Genomic DNA, 26063 nt, shown 5'->3' on the forward strand with positions numbered 1-26063 from the left:
GAAGACTCTTGAGAGTCCCTTAGACCTAAAGGTCCATCCTAAAGGAAATCAGTCCTGAATATTCATAGGAAGGACTGATGTTGAAGCTGAAACTCCAATACTTTGGCCACCTGATGCAAAGAACTGACTCATTGGAAAAAAAAAAAAACCCTGATGCTGGGAAAGATTGAAGGCAGGAGGAGAAGGGGGTGACAGAGGATGAGATGGTTGGATGGCATCACCAACTCAATGGACATGAGTGTGAGTAAACTCTGGGAGTTGGTGATGGACAGGGAAGCCTGGTGTGCTGCAGTCCATGGGATTGCAAAGAGTTGGACAAGACTGAGCAACTGAACTGAACTGAACTGAGAGGAACCAACCTTGAAGGAAGTATTGATGACTAGAATTTGGAAAGTCAACTTTTCAAAGTACACTTTCAACTATTTTTTTGGATGCATATGGCATATTCCTAAAGAGAAACCTACTATTTTTTAAAATAATGTCTTTTCCCACTGTAGGTTTTTATTTAAAAAATCAGTATTTGATTTTAACCTAAAAATAAGTGTTTTGAAATTATGGCCAAACTTCCACGCTTTTTTTTTTAATTTTAATTGGCAACTGGGAGTAGATAGAATAACCTGAATAGAGGACTTCTGTCTTACCAAGATGGTGTATATATGTAATCCAAAGTGTAAGGCTTTATACTTGTGTTTTTCAGCCTGTAGGTAGAGCCCTCAGAAAGCTCCTGTCATCCTGGAGTTTGTTCCTGAATGTTTTAGGTTTCAGTCTTCAGGCTTGCCATTTTGTTCATCTCTTCTCTAGTCATTTTTACCTTTCCTTTTTCTGCTATTAGAATTTCCTATCATTAGGATCATGTGCCGATGCTTGCCAAAAATACATGCAAATCTGTCACAGAAAAACCATCACAACAGTCATGGATGGGAAACAGGGAAGAGGGGATAAGCAGTCGGCAGTGAAACCAAGCATGTTCAGTGTCTGACATTTCCCATCTGTCTAGTGAGGTCACTTTTCTGATTCTCATTACAAGTTGCCTGACTGGTTTTTTTGGTTCTGAAAATGTGTTTATTTTAATGACTTCATTGAGAGCTAACTTTTCTTTCAGAATTTTTAAGGGAGTTACTATATTCATGAGTATTTTGCTTATATTTTTCTTGCTCTTAGAAATGTTTACCATTTAGATAATTTTGATTCAAAAATGTAATTCTAAGTCAATTGTTGAGCTATAACGTTGGAATTATGCTGTACTTAACATTCTGTTATAAGGATAAATGAGAAGCAGTGGGTTTAACAGTATAGGCAAGGGGTTTTTAATATACTATCATTTCTAGAAGAAAAATGAAAAAAAAAAGCCAATGTAAATTTTAGTATATTTTTAGGGAGATATTAAAGGTATTTTCTTAGGAAATTCTCACATATGACTAAACCCTCAACTTCTTGAAAGAGGGAGTAGCCACTTTTTGTATGGGTCACCTTTCAGCAGCACATTGCAGCTAATACAAATGTTGGATAGCTAATTCTCTCTCTTCAAATTCTTTTAATGCGTTTTTCTGTTCTTATGGATAACATGGCCACATTTTCTCTGTCAGAATAATTGAAGTAGATGATGCTCTTCACTAGTCCCCCTCTTAACGCTGGGACTTCTTAGCAGATTGTTTCTGGGTATAGTGAACTTTCTATAGCCCTTTCACTCTTAAGTATTTTTGCGAATCTTGGCAAGTAAAATTCTGTCTGTAGTCATGTTGTCTTTAAAAAGCTCTCCAAAATGTGCAACCTCTTAGATAAAATCTCTTAGAAGAATTCAGAAAACTTTCCCCTTCAGAATTCATTTCTCTTCCCTGTCCTTCTTATTTCCTTCATTCTTTTGTTTCTGCCCACGACTGGTATTATAGTTTAATTATGGATGAGAGGGTGGAGGGTTGGCCTAAGGCCTGGGGAGAAAGCCTTTAGGGGAACATCTAAAGAAACAGGATCCCCTGTCCTCAGGATTTGCACAGTCTTGGGCAGGAATGGAGGAATGGGAAGGGTAACAGCACAGAGCTGTAATACATTCTCAAGTGCTCTGATAAAATGGCGATGTTGTTATAGTGGTTAAATGTGAAAGAGAGTTATACAAACTTAGCTAGAACGTGGACCAGCCAGGATCTAGACTTACATTCCCTGATGCCTCTTGAGCCTGTTTTCTTACTGCTGTGGTGATGCTCCTCCTATGCATAGGATTGACAGGAGGATTAAAAGGGAAAATATATGAAATAGTACCTGCCCAAGTGAGCACACAGTAAATGATGGCTGTGTCATAAATACTGTAAAAGAAAAATCAGTATGCAAACTTAAAAGGTTTTATATATATATATATATATATATATATATATATATATATATACTAAAAATAATTTTTATATGTACCAATTATACATAGACTTATGATTGGTTGGAAATTCTGTGATAAAAGAGGATCTCAGATAATGCTTTTTGCAAAATGATTCATCGACTTACTATTTTAGGTCCCAAAGCCGTTAGACTCACAGCCTCATCCTGATAACCCAAGTCGCCAAGGCGAATGTGGAAAGAAGCAGGTCTCTTACAGAACTGACATTGTTGGTGGTGTGCCCATCATTACCCCAACTCAGGTAGGAAATCAGTTCTTCTATTGTGTGATGGTTTAGCTACTGCAGATTGATTTTTTTGTTATCAAAAGTAAATGGTACATCTTTATTGAATAAATGCAGTAATTAAAACATAAGACTTTTATACTTATTTCAAAAGTATGTTTTTATTGTAAAAAATCTGGAAAACATAGGTTTAGCACTTTACATGTTTTCTTCTGAGCCTTTCTTTTAGACCCTTTTGCCCCCTAGAAATGTAAATACTTTGTAAACAGCTTTTTTTCCTTAGGTCTGAAACATTTTCCAAGTCACCAAAAATTATTTCACATCATTTATCATGACTGTGTAGTAGCTTTATTCCTAATCACCCAAACATGGTAGTAACCCAGGTGCCCTTTAATGGGTGATTTAGCCAATGGGACGTCCAAACCGTGAATATTGCTCCCAGTGAGAAGGGTTGAACAGTTGGTACAAGGACCAACCTGAATGAATTCCCTGGCGAATAATACAGTGTGGCAAACCCCAATCTCAAAAGCCCACGTACTGTGATTCCATTTGTATTAAATTCTCTAAATGTCAGAACAAGAAGGATGGAAAGCAAATTAGGGGTGGCCAAGCAGTTGGGGACGGAGGCTCTAAAGGGGCAGCCTGGGGGAGCCTTGGGGTGCTGGACGCTTCTGTGCTGGGGTGGTGGCGGGGACGCAGATCTGGTAGTAACACTGCACAGAAGGATACACGCACAGGGACAGGTGAATGCCTGTGAAACGGGGAAACGAACAGGTCTGTGACATGTTCAGTGTCTGTTTTGATAATGTGCCGTAGAATAGTTTTCCCTGTTTGGAGAAACTGGCTGAAGGGCACGTAAGACCTCCTGTACATTGTGTTTTTACAACTTCCTGTGAATATTTATAATTATTTCAAATTAGAAAGTTAAGCTCCAGCATCCCCTACCAAAAAAAAAAAAAAAATGCTGGTGGCAAGACTTTTGCAGAAAAAGAGAGAAATCTGGGTTTTAATTATTGTTGTTAAAAGTTGTGATTAAGTATCTCAAATTAATTAGAAAACACTTGAAGATCTGTTTTCCTGACTAATGGATTTTAAGAATGCTGGGATAACAACATGAACTGCAATATGCTTTTAAGCGAAACAAGCAAGAAAAGACTTTATTTTGCTTCATTCTAGAAAGAAGAAGTAAATGAATGTGGTGAAACTATTGACAGAAATAATTTGAAGCGGTCACAAAGCCATCTTCCTTACTTCACTCCTAAACCACCTGCAGATAGCGCAGTTATCAAAGCTGGATATTGTGTAAAACAAGGAGCAGTGGTGAGTAGTTTAACAAAGTATGTGAAGTAATAAAAAGTGAGTATGCATTAGCAAACTCTCAACATACACATGGTTTGCTTTGTTTTGTGAAAGACCAGCTTGCTGACCAGGAGTCAGGAGAGGGCATAGGGGTTATTCTATGTTCAAAACTCAGTGCTATTATTTTCTTGGTCTGTAGGCGGCTGGGTAAGTTAATGCCCATTACAGCTAACCTGCAATTTTAAATGAGCTTTCCTAACAATTTAAATTTATCCCAGGAAGTGTTTCTGTTGATTTTTTTTACTCCCTTGGGAGTGGGTGAGGGAAAGGGAACTCTAGTAGGGAGATGACAGAAAAGGAGGGTGGGGTGTGGATCACTTACTCGGTGCAGGGTTGGGCTGACCCGAGTTGAAAATGCTGAGACCTTGGGTTACTGACCTAACCTCCCAGGCTCTCAGTTTCTGTTTGTTTGTTTCTTGGTGTTTGTGTATGTGGAAAATCATACCATAAAGCCTACCATCCAGGAGGCTTTTTGAAAGATGGAGATGAGAGAGCTCACAGCGTAGCACCTGGTCATTAGTAAGAGCTGTTACTGGTTGGCCCAGATGACAGATCGGCGATAGGAAACTGTGGAAAGAGCAAGTACATTCACCAGTATTGCTGCAGTTCCAAAGTGCCCTTCTGAAATATGAACTAAGTCTAGATTTTCATGAGAAAATAAACTTCAAAGTTTAGAAATAAAGTTAAAAAATTTTTTTACTTAAATGTGTACAGGCAGTTCAGCTTGATCTTGTAGAATAACTTCTGGCAACTCTGGTGAACTCAGGCCAACCAAGGCAAGTTCTTTCACTCCTAATGGTTTGACCCTCTCTAGGCTACAGGAAATGAAGGTTTTTCATTCTTGCATGTCTGTAGATCAAATCAGAATTCTCATCAGGCTGTGTGTTAATTAGGGCTCTTAAGGAGACATTCCTTTCTTTGTACTTTTAAACCCAAAATACTGACCGTTAGAAAATCTGAAGCACTTTCACAAAAACTATATTTCTTTGACAAAAAATATTTATTCAGAGTAGGTTCACTTTATTAAACGTGTTACTTTACTAGGTAGTATTATAAAGTGCCTGTTGAGGATTCATGCATTTTATAGATGAAGAAGCTTGATGTAGTTTAATAACATTTCCTGTGCTTGCTGTTGAACTCTTGACAGTCTTAACTTTGTGGGCAATGCAGGGGGTAGGGAAGTACTTGCTTTGTTTTTGGATTTTTTTTTTTTTTTAACTTTCAGAGCATCAAAAATGTAAGACCATATTATAAAAGCATATAATAAGAGCTAAAAGCCAAGCACCAAAGTTGAATTAGAAGTTCAAGGCCTGAGTAGCAAAAGAGATGAAATTTCCTGTATCTCCTCTTCTGAGGGGAGGGTGGTGAGGTTTTCCGGTGCTTGACATTTCTGATTGTGGGTTCATATCAGAAGAATTAAGTGATTATTAACATTTGACATCTTAGAAACAGAAGTCTTATGTCTGTGTTCATCTCTGGTAGATGAAAAACTGGAAGAGAAGATATTTTCAATTGGATGAAAACACAATAGGCTACTTCAAATCTGAACTGGTATGTTGCTTTGTCATAAATGTTGCTTTAAAAAGGTTTTAGAAGTGTTGCACTGTGGAAATTATATAATTTCTTGTCCTGCTTTCTATTTTTAAAATAATTAAATTTTGGAGATATATACAGTTCACTGTATTTTGTTGTGATGCTTTTGTTTAATGGCATTTTTATTCAATACATCTTAAGTAAAAAGAGTGTACCTTCAAAGGCATTCTACTCTGAAAGAATTAAAACATCAGAACCCCTCAGTGTACACATTTCCTCTAAAGGGGCCGTGGAGGAAATGGGAGAAAGTCCACATTTGACCCTCTGTATTTCTGCCTTCTCTTCCCTGCCCTCCCTTGACATTTTCTCTTCCTATTTTAGATTGACTTTTATGTTTCTTCACGTAAGATGTTTTTGTCCCATCTGAAGGTAGAATGAAAGATTGAAGTTCCCTCTTTCACTTGTTTGAGTAGCATCCTTATTTAAAATACTCTTGTCATGTGACCTGTGTTCTGCAGTAGATTGTTGGATAAATTGAATGCAGTTCTGCATCTTCTCTGATGGATGTTTGACAGAGGAACCATATACCTTAACGAAGGCATAGAGTGGCACTGTCCAGGTGGACTTTGCACTAATAGAAATGTTATCTGCCTTGACCAGATCTAGTGGTACCTGTGACTGTAAAATACAGCTGGAAATATGGCCACTGTGACTGAGGAGCCTGACTGTATTTAATTTTAAAGTTAAAACCAGTCATATTTAATATTCTTTTAATTCAAATAGTTACCCAGAGCTAGTGACTCCTCTTGGACAACAAAGCACTGGAGAATAGGAAGGGCATGTTTTAAGATTCATCTCAGGTGTCTTTTCTTCTGGAAAACTTGTACGCCTTTCCTTTACACATGTGGTATACGTTGCCCACTTCGGTCATAACACTTCCCACTGTGGTTTGTTACTGTGTATTTATTTGTCTTTATCAGTTAATTGCACCAGCTTCTTGAAAGCAAAGATTCTCTTTTGAATTCTTTTATCAACACAGCGCCTGGTACTTAGAAAATAATCAAGTATTTTGAATGAATTGAAAATTGGCTTAGCATAACAGGAATAGCCATTTTAGCATGGGACCCTTTTTGGATTTCAAAATCTAAGAGCCTTAACTGGAAGCAGTAGTTACTTGGTTCAAAAAGTACCAGCCTTCGTGTCTTAGAGGCTGCACTTTTGCTTGGTTGACAGGTTAACTGATTGCTTTCAGTTAATGCCAGTTCTTGTGGGAAGAGTCATTCCCACACCAGATATTCCTTGAGCTCTCTATGGCCCTGGGAACTGGGAATAGAGAGACCAGTCAGCAATGTTCTGGCCTTCAAGAGTTCAGTTTTACCAGAGAAATAGACATGTCACCCACTGTAGTTATAATAAGACAAGAACTATTATAGACATATTTAATTCGAAAACCTGCATTTTATAGCATAATAAAGCAACTGAAGATTTGAGGGATCCTTCCTCATCCGCTTTTCCTCCCATCAATCCCAAACAATTCAGAGTAGATTTTGTAGGTGAGGCAAATCACCGCAGGTGTCCCTGGTAGTGGGGCAGAAGCAGGAGCAGCTAGAGTAGCCAGTGTGGGCAGCCAGAGCCCAAGCGGATGAAGAGGCCGTCCTGGAGGTTATCTTAACATGAGCTACTTTCTAAAACTATGGTTTAATTATTTTGTTAGTGCTGCATAAAATAATGGTATGTCTTAAACTCATGGTGTGTCATTTTCGGTGAAATACAGTATATAGTATTTCATGAAATGTTTACTGTGAATACCATGCCAACTAGGAACTAGTTATGTCATACTCTTGTATCTGGTTTTGTAGCCTTAGTTGAAGTAATTAGTATGTCTAATCCTGTTTGCTCAGGGGAATAATAGTGCGTGTATTCTAGGGTTGTGGAAAGTAGGGTGACACATTTAAAACCTAGCACATGTCCTGTCACTTAGTACATGTTTAATAAACTGTGTTTGTTAAAAAGACAAATTTAACTCAGAGAAGCTGGGTATTCACTACTCTGGTCCGTCCTATATGGAAAAAAAAGAGGAAGTACTGACTGGGTCCATAGCGGTTCATCGAGGAAAAGATGGATGATTATTGGCTTTTAATCAGCTTACACTATCATTTAGGACATCAGTAATGTGAACATGGGTTATATGTCAGTTTCCTTGTTTCAAACCACAGTGTATATAAGGTTATAATACTTGAGCCCTTCTAATGCTAGATGGTTCAAGAAGATAGATTTGTGTCTTAGATGTGCTTCGGGAAGGAAGCATGATTCTCACAATAGATCTCCAAATAAGACAGCTAATGATCAAAAGGATTTTAAAAATGTATGTCATATATCTGTTTTTATTTGCTTTTTTTCCAACAGGAAAAGGAACCTCTCCGTGTAATACCACTTAAGGAGGTTCATAAAGTCCAGGAATGTAAGCAAAGGTAAGCACCACCTCAGACTTAGTGCCTAACACAGCTATTAGCACACAGTATATAGTTCCTCAGTTTAATTGATGCACTTTCAGATGATATTTTTCTATATTACTGCCAGTGAGTTTTGCTGAAACTTTCAAAGTCTTCAGATTAAATATTGAGATTTTTTTGTTTGAAAACTACAAATTAGGGAACAATTCTTAAGCTTATTAATGGAAAGGACAAAATTTAATATGAACAACTTGTCATACTTGACAGATTGATGTATTATTAATTTTAGTATTTCAAGGTTGCTGCAAAATAGAGCTTTCATAAGAAAATATGTTAACTGTGCCACTGTTTCTTTGAGCAGACTCTCTTCAGAGTTGAAAACTTTGGATTTTAAAGTTGTTTTTGCACCTTTCTAAAAATACATATAACTGTATAAAATATGTAGAATTCAATGCAAGAATAAATTGAAAAATGATAATTTTGGTATTTCTCAATTAAATCAGTATTTTACCTTTAATATTTATTGACACGTATTTGGTACTGGGTAAATAAGTGAAAAGAAAACTGTCAAACAATTGCTACTTGAGTACAATTGGAAAATTTGTTTTGTTAACAGTGACATAATGATGAGAGACAACCTCTTTGAAATTGTAACATCGTCTCGAACTTTCTATGTGCAGGTAAGATACTTCTTTTGAGATTATAGATCCTCCTAGCAAGGAATTAATAATTTTAGAGGTGAAATAGGCATAAATAAATGTGTTGCTCATAAAAACAAAAATATGACAAATGTAATTGCCAACTTAATAAAAAAAGATCCTATATCTAAGATTATTGGTAGGTCATATGTTCAGCAAAGCGATATTCTTTGCTATAAGTTAATTGAATAGAATTAAGTTTTATATGGAAGAAGGGAAATGTGCTATTTAGATGCTAAGTGGGTATTTCCAATTTGGATTATTTTTGCACATATTTTGGAATTTCAATTATATCACTTTTTGGTAATTTTCTTAAAAGGGAGACTCAAGTATCCATAAAAATATCCATAATAAAAGTAAATAGTAGATTTTATTTCACTAATGGTGGATAGGTATTCTATATCTAAGTTTAAAATACGCTTTTTATTTAACACATTAATTTACTTAAAAGTTTTTTTTATAAGAACATTTAGTTTGTTTTTAAAAGTTATTACATATGGCTTTTGCAGAAAATGTAGAAAAATACAGAATTTCAAGAGAAAGGTGCTTTATAAAACATAGAATTCTACATTCAGGCAGCTGTTCTTTTGTTTGTTTGTTTTTATTAAGATATATGTTTTTATACCAAGTGGGATCATATGAAATATAGTGTTGTATCCTATTTATTTACTATATTATGGTCACTTTTCCCCATGTCATTAAGAATTCTCTGAAAGCCTTTTAGAACTATGTTCTCTTATATGAGTGTTCTACAATTAAACTATTTCTGTACTGTTACCGATCATTCATTAACATAGTTTTTGTACATTTACTGTGGTATAACGTGTTAGTGAACATTTTGTGAATAAATTTGTCTGGATTTCTTACTTCCTTCTGATCAGTTTCTAGATCAAGAATAACTATTAGAGCACGAGATTTTTTAAACCTATCTTTTACCGAATTGATTTCTAGACTGGTGCTCCTGTTTGTAGTGGATGAAAGTATACTCTACCTCTGCCTGCTTTGAGTTTTTCCTTTTAAAAACTCTTTGTTATTATCATTGGTTCAAAAATATTACTTGTGTCTTTAAAATTTTTAAACTTAATCTAGAAGGGGCCTTACCTCGCCACCCCTCTGAGGGCCTTGTTTAATTGAAGTCATCGGAAGGTTTCTAATGCACATTGGAAGCCACAGTCCTATCAAGGAACAGCCTGCTTTGGCATATGACTGCTAACACTGCTTTTAGGATTTTAGGGTACAATTAGAAATTGTTTTTAGAAAAATAACATAACATGATGTCACTGGTTTTTTTTTACTGGACAATTTTTTACTGGACAATTTACTGGACATAAATATCCATCTTGAAAATTCAGACAAGTGTAACAATTGGAGAGCAAAATGAGAAGGTCTTTGTCTTCCTCCTCTTCTTGTTTTCTCTCCAAAACTGTTCATGATGACACTTTTTGACGTGTCTCATTTTAGAACATTAAGTGTCCAACTTACTTCTATGTGTTATCATTTACCTGGCAAAATCTGGTTTAAAAAAGTGATTTCTAAAATTTCTTAGAAACCATTGCCTTGGGCTGATTTTGTTGTTGACATTATGTTAATTACCAAGATGAACACATTGGATTTATAGACACAAGAGCTGATTTTGAGGAAAACTTAAACGAATCCTTCCTTCCCCTTAGGCTGATAGCCCTGAAGAGATGCACAGTTGGATTAAAGCAGTCTCGGGTGCCATTGTAGCACAGCGGGGACCCGGCAGATCAGCGTCTTCTGTATGTTTCCTCTTCTCTGGGGTGATACTCCCTTGGATCCCCGATCCTGTCAAGTTATTTTTCTTCCTCTCTCCCTAATCCTTTTGATTTCTTTCTGTTTTGAGATTTATCTGCATGTTGACTTTCATACCGATTGGACTTGCAAAAAAAAAATAATGCATTTCTAATTTAATGCTTCCTATAGTGTTATGTATACATAACTTTTCTGTGCATTGTATTGTCTTAAATGCACAAGCAGGGCAACTAAAGAATGAACGTTTCCTTGTTTTGTTTTAGGAGTTTTTACTTGTCAGTAGGTCCAGATTTGGTATAATTTTACCAATTCTTAGTGTGGTATTTGCCTAATCATTTAAGGCACCTTTAGTTGTAGCATTATATAATTTCGTGAAGTTTTCTTTTTAACTTCCTGTAATTTCAGTTTAGGTTTTTTGCCTCAATAGTGCCATAAGACAGTTGAGCAACTTGAACCTTAAATATAATGTTCTCGTTCCATTTCATTCTCATTTTTCACTTGGTTAATTTAAAAGGCTGCTTTTCACTATGTTAAATCTTTGTGGTAGTATAATTAAACCAGCTAAACATTCTCAGTAAGGAATATGTTTTTGCTTTTTAATTTACCATGTACATCATAAGAATAAGATTTAGCTTCAGGATACTTTGGTCACTGATCTCTGATCTGAAAATACAAATCTACTAAGGAATGAAAAACTTTCAAGCATGTTAAAATGCAGTATATTTGTCTACAGAAGGTAGTCTAACCCTAATACAGAGAATGATAGCCTTTATTACCGAGACTCATCATCGATGATGATATTCTGCACTTCTAGTATTTTCCTGCACTGCTAGTATTGCAGTAATGCTGTCTTTTAATCTTTTCTTGTTAGAAATGATCTAGGTCAGTAAATACAAAAAAAATCCATCTTTTCTCACTTTTAAAGTTATTCTTATATCCTTTTTGGAATAGCTCAGAAATTATTTTTAGAGGTGTTAATTTTGTAACCACCTGTGTTTTATGTGACCTTTTCAGTGGTCAAGTATGAGACTCTCTGCAAAAACAATATCTGTTGGGAAGAGGAAAAGCTGGAGAAGGGTGTTTGTGTTCTGTGCTCTGTGGTGGGGGCAAAGTGGGCTCTCTGGCTCTTACTGTCAGCAGAACTGTCTTTTTTCCTCCCCTCCCCAGGATAGGTTAACTCTAATCTTAGCTTTGCACTGTGTTCCAGATGCGGCAGGCCAGAAGGCTGTCGAACCCTTGTATACAGAGGTATACGTCAAGAACTGGGGAATGCAGCACGTATGTGGGCTCTCACGCACACGTGCCTTCTTACTAGAGGGCCCGGACTTACTCACTACTCACAACTGATTCTAGAAAGTTGAGTTAACCAAACTGCCTTCTGCAGTTACCGTAACTGACTTTGTCAACACTAACGCAAACTATTTCACTGCAGTCATCAGGTTGGATATGTCTAAAAAAATAGTGGAAAAAAATAGAACTTTACTAATTTAAAAAGCCCTGTCTATTTTCTAAAGCTTAATTTCCTGAGTTGCCACAAGAATTTCAATTTCTGTATTTAATGTATTTGGGAATTTTTTATACTACACGACTTGAAATGCACCTTTGTGGTAATGTGTACAAACTCACAGGTGCACATGCACTGGATAAACTCTACGTTACTGTAGCTTGCATGGCATATTAGCTCTTCGGTGAAATTTAGCCAACTAATGGAAATCTGTAGTGTTTCAGTGGTTTGTTGTAGCACTTTGTTTTCAAAGCCACCAATGTCACAAATGAACACAGTAAATTAGGACCTATATGGCAGTGCATTTAGTATGGTCATATTTAAGGTTAACTTCAGACTTGATTTAGTCAGAAGCATACTGAAATGAATATTCACAACTGAAATTATTTTATGACAGTTTTAATAATTGCTTAAGTATGTACCCTTTGCTGTCTTTAAAGTGTCAAGCCATATGAATGTGTGCCATGTGCAAAAATAAATAAATGCAGTTAAATAAGAAGCAAAAGGACTATGATATTATTGGTTGCAGGTGAAATTCAGGAAAGCAAAAACTAAGTTTATGAGGCTACCAGACAAAATAATAGGTTTGAAAAATGTTTAATTCTGCTTATTAAAGAAATAATTGCCTTATATTTTTATATTCTACATTTTCCTTGTTTAATCTTTCTAAAACATATGGGATAATTCCTACTGTTTATTGAGAATAAACTCAAGTGAAAATGGTAAAGCTGGTAGGCCCCCTGTTAAACACAGTTCAGTTGCAGTTGGTACACTGCATTCCAGTCTAGGCTTATTGAGCCTTTCAAGTGTCAGAGCTGCTAGATTTGACTTTGGTGACAGAACTGGTTTCTTAGTGGAGATGGTTGTTGGCTGTCATTGCTCTAAACTCACTCCTAAAAATGCACTGCTTCGGGAAAGAACTTGCACACGTACGCTGCATGGCTCATGCTTCTGCTCCGTGTGTGTCTTGTTCTGTTTGTTTTTCAGAGAATAAAGTCTCACACTGAGTTACTAACCCTGTCGTTATCGATTGCCTGTGTCTGACCACCACTCCTCTTTGCAGGAGCATTCCAACAGTCCTTCCGAGCCCAAACACGCTCTCCGCTCTGCCGGTGCCGCAGCAGCCACCCCACATTCCGCAGCCTCTCGCAGCAACTCTTTGGTCTCAAGCTTTCCCATGGAGAAGCGAGGATTTTACGAATCTCTTGCCAAGGTCAAGCCAGGGAACTTCAAGGTCCAGACTGTCTCTCCAAGAGAACCAGCTTCCAAAGTGACTGAACAAGCTCTGCTAAAACCTCGAAGTAAAAATGGCCCTCAGGAACAAGATTGTGACCCCGTGGACTTGGATGACGCAAGCCTTCCAGTCAGTGACGTGTGAGGTGGAAGCTCGTGGAGCCTGACCCGCCTCATCAGCCCGCGGTGTCCTTTTCACAAGGCTTCTCGCCAAAGATGATAAAGGGGAAGTGGGTTTTAACGCGTAGAGTATCCTGCCTCATCGGTGTCCTCTTTATAAGCTGGTAAGCCAAGGAGCTAGCAAGTGGCCAAACTAAATGTAATTTCTTTAAAAGAAAGAAAAATGCCCTGTTAGTATCAACTCTCTGAAGCTTTGTTCTCATTGGGATGATAAAAATGTGTGTGTGTGTGTGAGAGAGAGACACTTTTTCCTAGTGAATTTGACAATTTAACCGCTTCACAATTTAAAACATGAAAAATGCTTATTAATTACTTTGGTTGTTTAAAAATGCTACTGTGACTTCCTATTAGATGTTCAGTCTCTACACATTCTTACTGGTTGATATTATTGATTGAAATATTGTCAGACAAAGATGTCTAAACTCATGATGTCTGTGGTGCTGTAAAATTTATACTACAGTGTGGACACTTTTGAAACGGTAACCATTTTTGATGCTCTGGATCTCAAGGTGAGCAGTGCATTTTTGATTAGAGGGTATTATTGAACTGTTAGTGAGGGTTGTGGGCTGTACTGTTGGAGGAAAGGGGAGAATTAGAATTCAGACAGGTATATCTTGGACATTTGTTTGTGAAATCTTAGTCAGGATGTGCAGCACAGCCATTGCTTTTATTCAGTGAAAATTATTTGGTATGAAATTTCTTGGAGGTCTGATTTTCTTGTCAAAATTTTGTAAATAGTTCTTCTATATTTGAATCAGTGGAAGACCTCGTTTATATGTAAAGATACTGCCCTTAGTCATGTGGTTGTAGCCTCTGCTTTTTGTCACTAGTAACCTGTATCCAAGTGTTCATCTTGTTTAGGAATGTTTTGAGATTAATGTGCTCAAAAGTCCTATGTGATTGGTTTTAAACAATTGGGATAAAATTAATTTTTAGTAGCATAAGTTAATGTGCTAAATAGCATATCATTTTGTGTTAGAGATACCAGAATGTTGTTATTCTACTATCTGTGCAATACATGTTTTAAGCACAAATTTGAGTATACATTTAATCATGGCTTTGTCAAAAATACAAGCTTCTCTCAAAAATGTCGTTAGTTTCAGGTGTTGAATAATAGACCAGTTTGACCAAGTACTGTTTCTACGGTTCAGTCTTAAACATTCGCTTTAAGAAAATAGTCTTGAATTTCATATGCTGCTATTTTTTATGATATTTTGCCATATTACAGTACTGTTTTGTTTTGAATTCATACATGTCACTGTTTCTCCTTTTCATTTTCTCAGATGACTTTTTGTTTGAGAGCGAGAAAGTGGGAGTGGATTTCTTAAATCAGAGTGGAGTCCAGAGGTTGCTATCTGTTACGCTAGAATTATCATAGCATCAGTTTAAAAATCCAAATGCATAAAGAATGCACCACTCAACATTTTTATTCATAAGCTATTATTTTTGAAACTTATATTTAGATTTTTCTTCTTTTTTGCAGCTACATTTGAAAATGATAGAATGAAAAGGTTTTAAGTTGTTATTTTCTCTGCAGATGCATCCATTTCATTGGCTCTTTTAGAAAGCTCTTTTCTCATGAGCACACCTAAAAAATCTTGTGCAGACAGTTGGTGATATTCAGGAGCTGAATATTCAGGAGCCTAATGCTGTTTTCTTTGGTACAGCTTCCACACTGCATGTTCATTTTAATATTTTGGTATTGGTAATTTGATATATTTCATAGTGGCAAAATATTAGCTCTATTTTGGGACTTTTTATAGAACTACCCTTGCATTCAATAGCATAGGAAAATGTTCTTGTGATTGTCAGGGTCTTCTAATATTTATCTCAATACTTTTATAATTCTATGAAAATTATTTAATTATTTTAAAACATACTTTTCTTGTAAATATGTCACATCCGAATTGTCAAAGAATTACTTTGAATACCTTAATATTTGCTGCATTTTTTTCTGTATATATAACATGTCTTCTCTCAGAATGGGAATATATGTGTGCTTCCCGATGTTTACTTTTATGTCTGGTATCTTTATACATCAAACTGGTTAAACACTGTAATGCTTCAAAATAAACTCAGAATTAATTCTAACTTATTTCTCAGGACTGATTCAGTTCTTGTGTAAACAAATAAAATGAATACAAAATATGTTTCATTAATTGATGTAAATTTACATGTTTAAGAACAGGCTAATTAGTTGGTAGCCTTGGAAAGGCATAACTTGATAAGAAATTGTGCAAGGAAAGATGAGTGTTTTGGGGGAAATGAGCTTATTTTTGCTTAATTAGAAAACATGTTCTCAAAGGCAGTATTAACTGTGTTGGGTTCAAAGCATCATTTGAATCATCTGGGCTGCACTTGTATAACTTGGTTATTAGTTAGATGAGTGTGAGATGACTAAAAATGAGTGCAGAGGATGTGCTGATCCACACGTGGGCTGTGGACACGACTCGTAAAAACACCTCATTAAGTGTTAGAAGCTGCTTCTCGCAAACCTGCTACTAATAACAAATAGTCCACCTTTGCTGTGTATCCAGCATCTAATAATAATGAAACTGGATAAGGATATATTGACTGGCGCAACTTAATTTCTTTCTCTGAAAAGTGTTTTAAATGTTCTTAATTAAAAAAATGAGAAAGTTCTAAACTTCGTTACTTTTACAAAAAAGAAAAAAGAGATCCCTTTCTCAGTCATCTTTTTACTTCTAGTTAAAGTTGGACTTATGTCTGTATCAAAAGTTCTAACAGTGAGGCATGAAATGTTCATATAAAAATGGAATAATGTAACAGCTTAGTACCAGATTTCATAACAGTCTTCCTTGTTATGAGGGGTTTTACATTTCACACAGGACATGGCTGTAAACTCACTTAGATGGGTTTGTCTTTGCCATATGTAAACTTCCCTGTTAAGCGGGTCTAGAATTGATTATTTGTATGTGTTGTTTATTTTTTAATGACTTATGAAAATCACATTTTGTCAAACCTTATTTAAGGCATGTATTAATACTGCTGAATTTATAGTATTCAATGCAATTTACAGTTGCATTTACAATTTTGATCCATGTGGTCCTAGTGTTTTATTTTTATGACAGTGACTAGGTCTGTGATGTGGTATATTCATGAAGTAATAGCGCCATCTTCTGGTTATATCATTGTTAAATTTGAAATAATTTGAAATCTCACTTTATTTCACTTAGAAAATTAAAACATGTAATTGCCTAGGATGACTTAGAAATTAATATAAAATTTAATGCAACATTTGTGAGTGACTTCTTTAAACCTTTTATTTGGAGATAATCATAGATTCCCATGATATTGTAAGTAATAATCCAGGGGTCTTGTATACCCTTCACTCAGTTCTACCCATAAAACAACAATTCCATCACCACAAGGATCTCTCATTGTTGCCCTTTTATAATCACATTTACCTCCCATTTTACAGGAGGAAAATAAAAGTCATTTGCTTAAATTCACATTAGGTTTAAAATTTACTTTTTTATTCCAAGATCTGCGCTCTTAACCATTATGGTATTGCTGCCACAGTAGAAGTCTTCAAAATTGCTCTGTTTATATTGTACTATCTCCAAGGAGTTGAACTTTCCTTCAACTTATTTTCAGTGTTTTTCAGAACCATAATATTTCAGATGATAGATTTCTTTATACATGCATTCACATTTAATATTTGAGAATCAATAGTAGATAAATATCCTGATCATTACTTCCCTGAAAGATTTTAAGCCCTGACATTACCATTATATAAATTAATAAGGTTACCAAAATAAGGATCTTGAAATAGCTCTACGATGTCGAATTCCTGAATTGGAAAGAGTTGTGGAAACTGGTTAGAGTTACTGGGTGTAAGGTAAGAATGAGGTATTTTTCCATGTGGAGAAACTTTGGAACTTCTGATAAAGTCAGGTCAAATTGGTGTCTTCAGTGTACAATATGAAGTGCACAGGAAACCTCAGAAGATGATGGGGATTTGGAAAGGTCCCAGGAGAGAAAAATTTCTTGATAAGTAAAAGCTATGTGATAAGATAGTAAATTTGGAAGTGTTGATTTGAAATTTGAAGTCTCCAAGTTGGTGCATAAAATTTAAGTTGTTCTCTTGAAGTTTCATTTTCTCCCTTCCAAACTATGGTACTTTTTCCCTGTCATACTGGTTTTCTTCAGCATTGGTGAGGGTTGGGTGGAGGAGCCAGGAGAATGGCTGAGTGGGTGGGAAGGGGGGAACTTTTCATGGACTTCCCACATGGTGCAGTGGTAAAGAATCCACCTACCAATGCAGGAGATGCAAGAGACATGGGTTTGATCCCTGGGTCAAGAAGATCCCCTGAAATAGGAAATGGCAACCCACTCCAGTATTCTTGCTTGGAGAATCCCATGGAGAGAGGAGCCTGGCAGGCTACAGTCCACGGGGTCATAGAGAGTTTGACATGACTTAGCACACATACACATTCCAAGATTTAGGAACTTAACCACCTCAGGCTCATTTTTGCCTGTCTTTGGTAACTTCACGACTTGAACTTATTCTGTTCCCTGTGGATCCTTATTATTTCCAAGTAGAGACCATTGGTCCCAGTAACATTTTTTCTTTGTGACTTTCATATACACCATGCTTCTCGTCTTGGCTCATGTTAGCACTACCCTTGTTTCTCACTCTCCTTTTGCCTGTCTGTATTGCAAAGGTGGAAGATTTCCTAATGGATTAGAAATGGTGAGTGAAAGGAAGTGATATATTAGAGGTAAAAGCAAGTCCTGTGGCCTGAACAACTGGAGAAACAGAGTCCATGATCTGAGGTAGCCAAGTTTGCAGGTAGAACAGGTTTGGAGGCGGAGGTTGTGACTGAAGTATTGAGTGTGATGGTTTGAGATGACTATTAGATACCAAGGAGAAACATCAGAAAGGCAGTTGGATATGCAAATTTGGAATGGAGGGAAATCTTCATTGGAGATAAAAACTGGGGAGCCTTCAGCATACTAAGTGGTGGTTAAAGCTTTGAGACTGGATTAGAGAGATGAAGAAAGAAGAAAAGAGGACCAAAGAATGGATGGGGCATTCCAATGCTAAGAGCTCAGAAGAGGAACCAGTGGTGGAAAATGAAAAGGTGTGGTTACTGGTCAGTTGGAAGCCAAGAGATGCAAATGAGTCAAGGGGAAGGGGTCAGATGTGTCAGTGATGCTCACAGGTCTAGTAAGAAGCCAGCTGAGAAATTGGGTTTGTCAATGTGAAGGCCACTGGGAATCAATAGGAGCAGTTTTGGTGGAGTGGAACCAAACACAGCTGCTGTGAGGAGTTCTGCTATAACAGGAGTAGAGAAGTGGGATGCTTGCAGATAAGCAAAAGCAGAGTCAAGTTTTTTGTTTCTGTTTTAAGATGGAATAATGGCATTTGGTTGATGAGATGACCCAATAGCCAAAGGAAGACAGATGATGTAGGAGATGGGAAGGATGGTTGGAACCAAATCCGGGGAGAGATGAGATGAAATCTAGCGCACAAGTAGAGGGCTTGGCTGTTTATACAGCAGCATCGATGTTTGTCTGCAGTAGGAGGGCAGAGTAAGTGGAGGCATGGGTGGGAGGAAGTCTCTGAAAGTCCACTTGCTTCAGTCCCAGTGAATCAGGAAGTGATCCTCAGCGATGAGTGAGATGGGGAAGGCAGTATTGCGAGGTTTGCGGAGAGAGTAGATGTGAATTGTCCCTGCTGTGGAGAAGGAAGGGACCAGGGACATAGAGGACATCTTGGCAGCACTGAGAGCCCACTTGAGCCTGTGCCCACGAATTACAGGTTAATGTTAAATAACAGGTCACTGCGGTCATTTTTGTCATCCTTCTGTTTTGAAAAGCCCTCTAGGTTCCCACTGAAGGGCGTGGTGCTGGCCTTTGGGCTGAGGTGGGAATATTTGATTCAACTATTCATATTTTATTGAGTTTTTTTTAAATGAAGAAGAGCAGTTGAATTTTATCAAATATCTTCAGTATCTGTTGGGCTTCAGTGATGGCTCAAAGGGTAAAGAATCTGCCTGCCGTGCAGGAGACTCAGGTTCAATTCCTGGGGCAGGAAGATCCCCTGGAGAAGGGAATGGCAACCCACTCCAGTATTCTTACCTGGAGAATTCCACAGACAGAGGAACCTGGCCGGCAACAGACCATGGGGTCACAAAGAGTCTGACACGACTTGAGTGACTAACATGGAAATAATCTTGTTTCCCTCCTTAGGTCAGTTAATTTGATGAATCATATTAATTCATTTCCTATTATCCATCGTTACATTTTGGAAATAAATACCATTTGGTCAGAATATATTTAAATAAGCTGCTGCTGTTTGCTATAATTTTATCAGGAATTTTTGCCTAAATACAAGTGATGCTGGTTTGTACTTTTCTTCTGTATGGGTCTAGTCTTTGTGGGTTTTGCGGTGTTAAAACTAGCTTCATGGAAAGAATTTAGTAGATTTCTTCTAAACTATTTTGGAACAACGTGAAAAGAATTGGAATGATTAAAGAGTTGGTGAACTTTCCCCATTAAACATTCTAGACCCTTTTGTGGGGGTGCATCCTGACAACCTCCTCATTTCCTCCATGAAAACTGATGCACTTAGAACCGATCTTTTCTAGAATTCATTTTAATAAACAATATTCCTAGAAAATTAGACAAGTTTTCAAGTGTATTTGCATGAGCCGTGCAAAATATGCAGGACAAGAACTCACTTTGTCTTCAATTCAGAATAAATGAACTAACATGAATATTTCATTTATATGGAAAGCTGCGGTATCTGATTCTTAACTTTGCACCAAGATAATTACAGACACAAACAAGGACCCTAAAATAAAGTGGTGGTTTTCAGGTATGAGAGTTCCAAAAAAAATCTGCTTTATTGACTACGCCAAAGCCTTTGACTGTGTGGATCACAACAAACTGTGGAAAATTCTTCAAGAGATGGGAATACCACACCACCTTACCTGCCTCCTGATAAATCTGTGTGCAGGTCAAGAAGAAACAGTTAGAACTGGACATGAAACAACAGACTGGTTCCAAATTGGGAAAGGACTATGTCAAGGCTGTATATTGTCACCCTGCTTACTTAACTTATATGGAGAGTACATCATGTGAAATGCTGGGCTGGATGAAGCACAAGCTGGAATCAAAATCACCAGGAGAAGTACCGATAATGTCAGATACACAGATGATACTACCCTTATGGCAGAAAGCAAAGAGGAACTAAAGAGTCTGTTGAAAGTGAAAGAGGAGAGTGAAAAATTTGACTTAAAACTCAACATTCAGAAAACTAAAATCATGGCACCTGACCCCATTACTTCATGGCAAATAGAATCAATGGAAACAATGAGGGACTTTATTTTAGGGGGTCCAAAATCACTGCAGATGGTGACTGCAGCCATGAAATTAAGACTCTTGCTCCTTGAAAGAAAAGCTATGACCAACTTAGCGTATTAAAAAGCAGAGGCATTACTTTACCAACAAAGGTCCTTTTAGTCAAAGCTATGGTTTTTCCAGTAGTCATGTATGGATGTGAAAGTTGGACTAAAGAAAGCTGAGCGCTGAAATATTGATGCTTTTGAACTTTGGTGTTGGAAAAGACTCTTGAGAGTCCCTTGGACTGCAAGGAGATCAATACAGTCAATCCTACAGGAAGTCAGTCCTGAATATTGATTGGAAGGACTGATGCTGAAGCTAAAACTCTAATACTCTGGCCACATGATGTGAAAAACTGACTCATTGGAAAAGACCCTGATGCTGGGAAAGATTGAAGGTCGGAGAAGAAGGGGACAATAGAGGATGAGATCGTTGGATGGCATCACCAACTCGATGTACATGAGTTTGAGTAAGCTCTAGTAGCTGGTGATGGACAGGGAAGCCTGTTGTACTGCAGTCCATGGGGTTGCAAAGAGTCGGACTTATCTGAGGGACTGAACTGATTCAGGTATGAGGAAGCCACTAAATCAAATGTCAGTGAAAGTGAAAAGTTAAAGTTGCTCAGTCGTGTCCAACTCTTTGTGACCGCATGGACTATATAGTCCGTGGAATTCTCCAGGCCAGACTACCGGAGTGGGTAAGCCCACTCTTCAGGGGATCTTCCCAACCCAGGGATTGAACCCAGGTCTCCCTGGGTTCCTGCGTTGCAGGCGGGTTCTTTACCAGCTGAGCCACAAGGGAAGCCCAAATCAAATGTCAGGGTCTTCTAAAAATTCAAGTGTGACATGTATAATTTCTCATAAGGAACCAGTGATCTCAGGAGAACAAGTCTGGCTTTCCCACTTGAGAAACTCTCTCCTTATGGAAAGTGTTTAAACTTTTTAGCTTCAGGCCCTCGCATTTCCACCTCCTTATACTGCTCCTTGTGTCTCCTACACACCAGGTCCACTGAATCATTCTTTGGTTCCTGATTTTCCCACCTCCCTGTCATTCTTGCTGTCATTCTGCCTGAACGCTACTTGCAGATGTTTAATTCCACCCATTGTTCAATTTCCACTAAGATGCAACTTTCTCCTTGAGATGTTGAACTTACCTTCTCATCTTCCCCACAACACAAGCCAAGATGACCCCAAAATAGCTGATTGCCTCTCCCTTCCCATGCCAACATTCAATTCAGTTAATTGGAACTGGAATTCAATTTAAGATTTTGTTCTTAAACTCTGGGCTGATTATATAGCTTTTTCTCTCATCACTGTAGTCTTAAAATAAAAAAAACAATGACTTCAAAATTTGGAGGAGATTAGAAAATAGAGACAGCCCCAATCTAGCTCTTTGTTGATTAGATTGGCCCCAAGTACATAAGACTGGAAAGCAAAATTTAAACAGATTCTAGTATTAATGGCAGCTCTGTAAAAATACTCAAGTATGCGTGATTTCAGTAGTCATGCCCAGCTGTTGGAGGTCAAGGGTCCCTTTCACACTAAACACATTCAATTTTACATTGAGTTTCAGGTCACCCATAACCACCCAATGGCTCTTCTGAGCCTGCAGTGAAAGTAAACTCTAATTCTTGAAAGCAGTGGCTCTTAAAACTGGTCGAACATCATCATCATCGGAGAACTTGACATGCAACTTATCTGTTCCTCCCCAGTGCCTGTAGGGAGGGGACTGGCAATTTTTTTTTTTTTTTAATTTGTTTTAATACCTCCAGGTGATTCTAGTGCCAGTAGTTTGAGATAACTGCCCTAAAGCATCCATTGTGTGTAATGAATTCTCTCCTAGGCATCTCCTTAGGAGAGCTGAGAAAACAGTCAACCCACATCACCATCTGGGTTTGGGGGTTCAGTTAAGGAACCCCACTGAGAAAGGCTGCCTGAAACCGCCTGCTTTGAGAGATTACACTCAAATAGGAATAAAAAGTTTTCTTTGTTTGATATCTTCTATGTGTGCTAAGTTGCTTCAGTTGTGTCTGGCTCCTTGCAACCCTATGGACTGTAGCCCACCAGGCTCCTCTGTCCATGGGATTCTCCAGACAAGAATACTGCAACAGGTTGCCATTTCCTTCTCCAGGGGATCTTACCAATTCAGGGATTGAACCTGCGTCTCTTATGTCTTCTGCACTGGCAAGTGGGTTCTTTACCACTAGCACCAACTGGGAAGCCTGATATCTTCTATAGAGACGGAATTTTACCAAGAATCTAAAAAGGTGCTTACACCATCTAGCTCAGTCTCCTGGCAATGGAAGAACCAGATGTTGAGTTCTAGACGTCTTTTGTTGTTGGATGGAAAGAAACGTGTCACCTTTTCTGAGCCAGAGAAACTTCTTGACATTGAATATTCAGAAGCTTATGTCATGTGGATGTGTTACAAGGGACACTGAGTAAGATGGGACCAGTGTCCTTAACACCAGCACAGGAGTTTGTCCAGTTTTCTCTATGTGGTTAGTATTTAAAATCTATTTCTTCCCACTGATTTGAAATAAGGCTTTTATCAGTGTCTTAGCTTGGGCGGCTACAACAGAATACTTTAGACTGGGTGGCTTATAAACCACAGAAATTTATTTCTCACCATTCTGGAGGCTGAGAAGTCCAAGAGCAAGCTGTCTCAGTGTCTAATAAGGATCATTTACCTGGTTTATAGGCGAAGCTCTCCTGGCTCTCATGTGGTGAAGGGAACTCCCAGGGATCTCTAAGAGGGGTGAGAGCGAAGCCCTCGTGACTTATCACTTGGCAAAGACCTCAACTCCTAGCACATCTCCTTGAGGCTTAAGTTTTGAGACATGAATTTGGGGGGAACACAGACATTCAGGTTCTAGCACTAATCACTCATGAAAGTGAAAGTCACTCAGTCGTGTCGGACTCTTTGTGACCCCATGGACTATACAGTCCATGGAATCCTCCAGGCCAGAATCCTGGAGTGGGTAGCCTCTCCCTTCTCCAGGGGATCTTTCCAACCCAAGGATTGAATCAGGTGTCAAGCATTGCAGGCGGATCTTTACCAGCTGAGTCATAAGGGAAGCCCAAGAATACTGGAGTGGGTAGCCTATCTCTTCTCCAGCAGATCTTCCCAACCCAGGAATCAAACCAGGCTCTCCTGACTTGCAGGCGGATTCTTTACCAACTGAGTTATCAGGGAAGCCCTGATAAGATAATCACTCATCGTGGAGTCCATTTCTGAACTTCCTGTAACCTGAATATGGGTATTTCTCTGCCAGAATCATATGAAAAATTACAGTTAATAATACATTCTAATAGCACATAAATATTTTTCTATTCAATTTTTAAACCTCTGGATCTTTATTTTGGAGTTCAAAAATATCCTTTTTTTAAAAAATTGGAATTACGTTGAGTTTCTAGTATTGTGAGGTGCTAGTTCCTGTTACACCTGAGAAGAGACACTACCTGTGTTTGGTGGCTCTGGGCAGATGAGTCTTTCCCGCCCCCAGGGATCTTCCTGGTAGTTGTTTGCATTTGGGGGGAAGGAGGTTGCAGAGAGGAAGCCCTGTGCACCATGAGAGAGGACGGCTGGGTGCGGGCTCTGAACACAGAGAAGGCTGTGAGTAACATCTGCCTTTGGAGATAGGATGATAAGAGATGCTTCTGCTTCAGGACCAAGCGGCAGAGCGGTGCAGACAAGGGCCTTCTCCCCAGTTCTGCAGAACTTGGTGTGGACCCGGTCCAAAGGGCTGACGTCTCTCTGCCAGGCCATGAGTCACCCCAGTCAGTGAGGTGCTGGGGCTGGCTCCGGAGAGTCAATTGTTGAGTTTGGGGGAATTGTGCAAGCTGGCTGTTGTCAACCAGCCATAGCTGAAAATCAGACTTATAAACTTACAATTATATAAATTTCATTAGGAACAAAGGTAATAAAAACTCAAACTCACCACTTTCTAGTTTTACCACACTTTACTTTCGCCCATGCTCTAGGGGTTATTTACCACTCCTGGACCTGAGGGGTCGCTGAACTGCGTGATGCTGTGCCCGCTCTCACCCCAATTCCATGTTCAGTAATGTCATATTGGCAGCGTGACAGGGGTATTTACACCATGGAAATTGGCAAATGCTACAAATTAAGCCTTGACTTATTCTTTTACTGACTGTCTAAATGAGAGGTTGGCAACTTTTTCTGTAAAAGACCAGATAGTAAATGGTTAGGCTCTCCATACAATCCCTGCGTCTTTATTTTTATTTTTCAAATTTAGGTCTATGATCCACTTTGGATTAATTACGTTTGATGTCTGTATGGGACCAATGTTCATTCCCCCCCACCCCCATATGAACATCCAATTAATCCAGCACCATTTATTGAAAATAACATATTTAATTGCAGTTATGCCTTTGTGAAATCAGGTGATTTCTACATGAATCTGATTTGGGCTCCTTTCTGGTCCACTGATCTACACTTTCATTTGCATGCCAATACGCAGCAGTCCTGATTATTGTCAAACTATGCTCTGATATCCAAACACCATCTTCAAAGACATCCTGGGAGTTACCACCTCTATAGATTTTGCGAGGGCAATTCCTTGCATCGGGACACAGAGCACTGGCCCTTAGGAATAGGGACAGTGAAACAGGCAAAACAGAACTGGCTTACCATGGCCAGATACCAAAGGGTCCTCCGTGGCTTAGATGGTACAGAATCCACCTGCAATACAGGAGACTTAAGAGACTGACTTCTATCCCTGAGTCAGGAAGATTCCCTGGACAGAGGAATGGCCACCCACTCCAGTAATCTTGCCTGGGAAATCCTATGGACAGAGGAGCCTGGCAACTACAGTCCATGGGGTTGCAAAGAGTCGGACATGACTGAGCAACACTTTGACTTTCTTTCAGATACCAAAATATCTGATATTTCAGATATCTGAAAGACGTTAAGCTTTTTTGTTTTTTAAAGATGTATAAAGACTTCCCTGAGGTCCAGTGGTTCAGACTTCACCTTCCAGAGCACCGGGAGCAGGTTTGATCCCTCCTTTGGGAAGCTGAGATCCCACATGCCTTGTGGCCAAAACAACCAAAACACAAAACAGGAGCAATATTGTAACAAATTCAATAAAGACTTTAAAACTAATCCACATCAAAACAAATATTGAGAAAAAAGATGTAGAGATGTTCTTGTAGATTAAAAAACTTATAAAGGCACCCTCATATTAAAAATGTCAGAAAATATAGTTTTGAAACACTGCAACAGATTTTTGTTTTCATTTGGTGCTAAGCACTTGAGATGCTTTTTACTCCGTGTCCAGTAAATAGAAAGAAGTCATGGCTGGGGCAGGTGCCGAGCTCAGAGG

General features: G+C 38.2%; 1 protein-coding gene across 8 annotated transcripts in view; it reads left to right on the forward strand.

Annotated features, from left to right (window-relative positions):
- PLEKHA1 (pleckstrin homology domain containing A1) overlaps positions 1-16600 on the forward strand; it is a 53959-nt gene extending 37359 nt beyond the window's left edge. For 5 of the 8 annotated variants that reach the window (XM_065923470.1, XM_065923467.1, XM_065923475.1 and 2 more), the window contains exons 6-12: positions 2502-2627; positions 3786-3929; positions 5451-5519; positions 7908-7972; positions 8571-8634; positions 10323-10412; positions 12993-16600. In XM_065923470.1, coding sequence (XP_065779542.1) covers positions 2502-2627; positions 3786-3929; positions 5451-5519; positions 7908-7972; positions 8571-8634; positions 10323-10412; positions 12993-13307 — 873 coding nt within the window. In that variant the 3' untranslated portion in view covers positions 13308-16600. Of the gene's footprint in view, positions 1-2501; positions 2628-3785; positions 3930-5450; positions 5520-7907; positions 7973-8570; positions 8635-10322; positions 10413-11632; positions 11704-12992 lie in introns of all 8 variants that reach the window. The other 3 variants (XM_065923471.1, XM_065923472.1, XM_065923474.1) reach the window with 3 other exon arrangements.
- The last annotated feature ends 9463 nt before the right edge of the window (positions 16601-26063 follow it).

Source organism: Muntiacus reevesi, chromosome 2, assembly GCF_963930625.1.
Source record: "Muntiacus reevesi chromosome 2, mMunRee1.1, whole genome shotgun sequence".
Classification (NCBI taxonomy): Eukaryota; Metazoa; Chordata; class Mammalia; order Artiodactyla; family Cervidae; genus Muntiacus; species Muntiacus reevesi.